The sequence below is a fragment of the Glossina fuscipes genome, unplaced genomic scaffold (assembly GCF_014805625.2).
Source record: "Glossina fuscipes isolate IAEA_lab_2018 unplaced genomic scaffold, Yale_Gfus_2 114, whole genome shotgun sequence".
Taxonomy (NCBI): Eukaryota; Metazoa; Arthropoda; class Insecta; order Diptera; family Glossinidae; genus Glossina; species Glossina fuscipes.
The window spans coordinates 1,509,930-1,516,152 of record NW_023998457.1 but is presented as its reverse complement, the minus strand read 5'-3'; the positions used below and the strand labels follow the sequence as shown (position 1 = coordinate 1,516,152).

Sequence of the window (6,223 nt, the reverse complement as noted above, 5' to 3'; positions counted from 1 at the left end):
AAAACTTATTTATTTCTACGAACAATAAATGCGCTCATCATATGCGCGATATGATTTATAGTATATATATATATATGTATCAGGCTTTTAATTTAACAAATCTTACCTAAAACTAAATTATGATCATATTCCTGAATAACATATTCAATCTTTTTTATTGCATATTCTATATCCTTATCACTAATTTGATTGTAGAGAACAATTCTTGCATAAGTCCAATCTCGTGAGCTAACTTTCAATTGAATGCCTCTCATTTCTTGACCTGTTTCATCGGTAATGGTTATATTTTCATTCAATTCTTTTTGCGTCACCTCCGCTAAACGTTTCGCGAAACTGCTAGCACTTATTTTAGGATTTATCATATGAATAAGTAATATGTTGGTATGAACATTATCCAAATCGACATTAAAGTTACTGCTACGTAAGTTATTTATGGCTGTAAACAGAAAACAGAAAATATAGTAATAGCTTTAGCATAGTTAAAAGCACATTTCACATAATATCCCGTAGAGCTAAAATAACAGCAACAATTACAAATTGAACAAAATATCATTATGCTTAACCTGTGAACATAATGAAAAATGTTTTATTTATGCAGCACACCGTGAAGCAAGAAACATAATGCCAGAACAGATGACTTTGCCAGAAAAGCAATAAAAATAGCATAAGAAAAATACAAAATAATTGATTCAATAGTGTTTTTAAAAGATTACCACGACTTCTTATATTCCCTTTAATAAGAAATGCAATTTTCATTTCAATTTCAACTTAAGTGCTTTACCTACGATAGCCAGCATCAGATCCTAAGATCTTATGCATGCTCATCTACATGATCGATTGGCTATACGAATGTATGAAATTAATGTTCAATAATATGAATCTATCTCTTGCTAATCGATTGCCTTTACTTAATGGGATGAAAATTAAAATGAAATCCCACGGAAGGCAGCTAGAAAACTAGAAAAAAAACCCCCATCAGGAATTAGATGTACGTTAAAATGCAAGCATAAAAGCAAAGAAAAGTTTTCGAAATTTGAACTCATTAACTCCCTCAAAGTATTCAGATAATTAAGATTTTAATATATTGCATAATGATTCGCGAAAATATTAACGTATATTACTTTTTATTCTCTCTCTCTCTCTCTCTCTCTCTCTCTACCTCTCTCTCTCTTCCTCAGACAAATTAGGACAAGTTTACATAGTATAGCAAGTTAGGTGAAGAATGACCCGCCTGAGTGGCCGAGTAGGCAAGAGTCTCGATTAGCAACTCAATGGGCGTGGGTCCCAACGTTTAGGGTTTTTAATAAAGCCGAAAGCCTTACATGCTAGTGCTTTAAGACTTTAATCTTAGAATTTATTCTCTGACTAAATTTATAATAATAATAATAATAATAATAGGTCAAGAATGAAATTTAAGCTGGCATTTTGAAGGAGCATCCACTGTCACCTGTGAGTTACACGAACTTAAACTACGTTTCAAAAACGAATCTACGAAAGGTTTATTCTCTCAAAATGTTCCTTTTCTTCTTTTAAAGAACTATAAAGCGGTTCCAACAGACAAAGGGATCAGTACAAGGAAAGTGCCAGTATTGGGAATGTATTTTGGAAGACTATTTTCATTCTTCAGATGTATAGCTTGACGCGGTATTCAAAGCTTGAGCTATAGATTTCGATTAAAGTTCCGATTTGGCTTAATCGTTTATGATGTGCATTTGATGGACCGGATTGGGTAGATAACCATCTATTGCTGGTTTAAGATTTATTAAATTTTTCTCTAGGAATTTGTGAGTATTTCCTCGATAATATTGACATGGCTATAGGGATCGGACATAACCTCAATGATGACCGACCAGTTTTTAAGGGCATTTTCCTCTCAAAATTTACACGTTTTCTTTCTAAAGTTTAACGCTTGTGTACCAGTAATCAGTAATTCCTTCGGCGGCATTTGATTGATAATATTAATGCTAGGTGCCCACACGCATACTCATATACAAAAAATGTGCTCATTCCTTGGCAAGTCATCTTTCGGCAATTGAAAGCTTCTAATATATCGAAATGTGTATATGCGTGCCGGAATAACTCCACCTTATGTTCAATAATTTTTTAGAGCAAATTTTAGAGTAATCTGGAGGCGAATAATCACATCATTTATAATGGATTACCTTGTGCAATACGCCTCGTTCTGCGGTGATCTTCAGGTAAGAGTGGCACAATTTTTTCGAGTGCCACCAGCCCAGCAGCCGCTAAAATTCCACATTGACGCATACCACCACCCAATACCTTGCGAAGGCGACGAGCTCTGCATGATAAAAAAAAGAAAAAAATTTCAACTCGTGAAACGAATATATACGTGTTGGCAACTTGGGTTTTGCGAGTGTAATAAATAAACACGAGGTAAACATTTTAGATTTTAATCCTTTCCCGTCTAAATGAATCTTTCATTTCCATTTCATTCCGTGTATAAGCTTACGGTTAATCTAATTATAATATAAAGCAAGCGAAGAAGAGAATACGCTTCGGTTTTAATAGTTTTATGCAAATTTCTACTATTGTAAGCAATTCGCCGTTAAATGATTGCACGGACGGATGGAGGAGTATTTGTGAATCCGATCAGAAAATGGTATTTAAAGTATTTGTTTACTTTTTGGCGTTACAAACCAACTAATAATGTTGATACTCGTCCGATATGATGTAATGAGCTCTGAGCTACGTAAAATTACAAATACCCTCGACTATTAGTAGAAACGGCGAACATTCATTCATTCATTCGTAGTAGAAATTTTTCATATGAGTTTATGTACACAGATAGTTCAATTCTATAGGGGATTGCTATACTGTATACTTGTACGTGAAATATACACTTCATATACAAAACATCTTAAACTACATACATATAACATAAAAGAAAAAAAAATTGCTTGAGGCGTCTAAAAGTAAAGAAATATTTTTCAACTTTAGTTTTCGCTACGATGCTGTAATTAATTGATAGAAATTTATTCTCTACGCTTTGTATTATTCTTCTTGTCTGGCATCATTGATGTTGCGTGTTTACTTACTCCTCTCAGTTAGATAGATAACGGGTTTGAATCTTTTATCAAATAGTACTTACTCGGCAATGAATGTTTTTGAACCCAATAGCACTGAGCCTACCGGTGCCGATAAACCCTTCGATAGGCAAAAGCATACTGAATCAAAATCTCGTGCTATACGTGCGACCGATTCGTTTAGATATTGAGCGGCATTAAAAACCCGTGCACCGTCCATATGCAGGGCAATAGTTTTACCATTTGTCATCTCTTTATTCTTACAAATGCTAATCAATTCATCTAGCCATCGCAAGGGTATAACTTTACCACCGCACATATTATGGGTATTCTCTACTATAACCAGTGATGTCAAGGGCTCATGACAATCGTCGTAAAGATGCATTTTACGTTGCAACTCATCGAGACAGAATGTACCATCCGTTCTATTTTGTATTGTTGTTAATTGAACTCCGGCAATTTGCGCTGCACCAGCTATAAATAAAAATAAGTAATAGAAGTACATTTACTGTAAGACGAAACTTGGACGTACGCTGCTTAGTATGTCTGAATAGAAATCTCTTAGCTTTTTTTGTATTACTTGCAAGTGAGTTAGCACAGCTTAGAAGCTATGCCATGAAATGGTTTGAATTCATGCCAAATTTCACAAAGATATGTTTATGTATTGCGTCTATGCATAAATCCATAGGAAAAATTGAACGAATTTGAGGCGCAAAGTATTTAGGAAATTTTTAGAGAAAACTGACTGATTAATCTTTGAGATGGATTAAGTGATTTACGGCAAATTTGGGAAGATGTTACAAATGTCTTTCTAATAAGCCAATAGGCGAGGATACCTGCCCAGGATCCTTTTACTCGTTTGTCGTGATCATTTAAGCTTACAGATCTAATTATAAAATTGAACTGGCACTTAAAGTGCAATAATTAAAAATTTTGAAACACATTTTATACATGCACAAGCAAATGTCTGCATTCTAATGATATTCGTTCCAAACCAACGCATAGCCGCAATAAAAACATTTACAGACATCTATTACTTTTGAAAGGTAACGTAAAATAAAGACATAAGTGTGAACACTATTTTCTCACTTTCCTTTTTATACCCATCACCGAAGGACGAAGGGTATATTTATTTTGTCAAAACGTTTGCATCGCCCAGAAGGAAGCAATAGAGATCCCATAAAGTTTATATAGTTTTAAGCAGTATCAAATTTTAAATCGATTTAAGCTTGTCGGTCTGCCTTTCCGCCTGTCGATCCGTTCGTCCGCATAATGTCTGTTTTAAACATTCCCCTGGCCGGCATCAATTTTAAATTTGGCAGAAACATTGCACATTCTTGCACGCATGTCGGTATTGACAATATCCCAAATTGGTCAAAGGGTATGCTCATAGTATCGACGACACCTCTATTTTTCATAAGGAGTAAAAAAATTTGGTCTTTTGCTGAGTTCTCATAAACTATTAAAGATAAATGTTCAGTGGAATAAATTGAAATAAATTGACCCCGCCTACCCGATATTATAGTGTATGAAAATTTAATTTTTTTTTCAATACCTTTATAATACACAAAACCAAGCTTCAAAAACTGGATTGCATCTAAATATGTCCGTCCGTTCGTCAGTCCATCTGTCTGTCTACGCAACTGTGAAGTATCTGTGGTAACGATGAAGATATCACGTATAAATACGCAAAATAATTTGGAAGTGACTTAAAGTTTTCCAAGGACATGCCCATGCGACATATACTTTCATTTCTTAAATAGGAAAGATCAGCCGCGCCTACTCCATGAAAATTTAGTTCTTTTACTTCTTTTGTCTGCTTCAGGATAACGGTAATGGGTATAAAAGATTCGGTCACGACCGAATATAATTTTCTTACTTGTACTTTTTCTTACCTTGTTCATAGAGAAACGTATGTGACAAGTCACCAACAATTGCCTCTGAGCCACGACGATGACAATGAACCATTACTGCAATTGTTCAAACAATACATATATATATCTTATGAATAGGTATATGTATGTAGTACTTTCAAAAGTTTATACTATAATGGTTTCTAAGAAAAAGCAATTTTTTTACGCACTTTCAACTTTTTTCTATAACGTAAGAGAATATAATGCGGTCACCGATAATGCAATCTTAAATACAAAAAGCTTTAGTTATTCCTCTAAGTCCGCATATTAGGAAAGTCGATATGAAATGTTTTAAAAACGCTTTTCGTGGCTTTTATACGAAGAACGGGATAAACAAAATTCGCCCATTTCTTCATAGCCTCAATATATATGGATATTCTCGACTACCGAAGGCCGCGGCAAATCCTTTCTCGTTGCGACTCAAAGTCGCGCAAGATATATGTTACACTAGCCAGTGATAGAGCGGACATAGTCTGGATAATACTTTATTTTCGGAACTCAAGTGACCAAGAGATCGATAAATGTTGGATGTGTACAGCGTATGATTCTCTCTGTGCTGGTTTTTGCACTCCTCTATCCGTGGGTGCATCCTACCGTCCTTGCGTGTGCTTTGAACGTCCTTCCGAATGCATGAGCTGTTACGATTATGTTATAAATTTGATCATCTCCAATTAATGCTCCTGGGTGATCTAATTTGGCTCGTACTAAAATTCTTAAGGAAGTTGCAATTATTCCTGATCATGTTCCAAAAATGAAATATAACGTTCCAACGTCTTTATGATTTGTAAAAAATAATCATTGTCGCGATTAAATGGCTAAAGTTTAGGCAATAAATACTAAATTTATTTAGTAGGATTAACTTTTATAACGTCGTTTTATAGCTAACGTCGTTTTATAGCTAAAAACGACGTTAGACTGCAATTCTAAAGGAGTAAAAATTGCTAAAGCTTACAAGATTATTCTTATATAATATTTATAACTTTGAAGGTTAATAATTTTTTTACCGTAAAGCTTTAATTAAAAACTAATAAACTAGTAAAAGAAAAAAATTGAGCAGATTAAAAAATAAATCTACTGAAGAATCATAATATTTATTTTTAAATTTATAAAAAGTGAATTATTATTTCAATTATTTTCAAAATATTTTAATATAAAAGCTCTATAAGATAATCGTAAATAAAAATATAGCGTAATAAATGTTGATATAAATAAAAATGATTTAAAATAAATAGTAATAATAATTGATTATTTGTAATTAATAATTGA

General features: G+C 33.5%; 1 protein-coding gene across 3 annotated transcripts in view; it reads right to left on the bottom strand.

Annotated features, from left to right (window-relative positions):
- The window catches only part of LOC119640006 (probable low-specificity L-threonine aldolase 2), an 11,740-nt gene continuing 5,517 nt past the window's right edge, over window positions 1-6,223 (bottom strand). For all 3 annotated transcript variants that reach the window (XM_038037781.1, XM_038037783.1, XM_038037782.1), the window contains exons 3-6: window positions 4,940-5,014; window positions 3,110-3,518; window positions 2,163-2,299; window positions 1-436 (exon numbers count right to left, since the gene is read on the bottom strand). In XM_038037781.1, coding sequence (XP_037893709.1) covers window positions 93-436; window positions 2,163-2,299; window positions 3,110-3,518; window positions 4,940-5,014 — 965 coding nt within the window. In that variant the 3' untranslated portion in view covers window positions 1-92. The remainder of the gene's footprint in view (window positions 437-2,162; window positions 2,300-3,109; window positions 3,519-4,939; window positions 5,015-6,223) is intronic.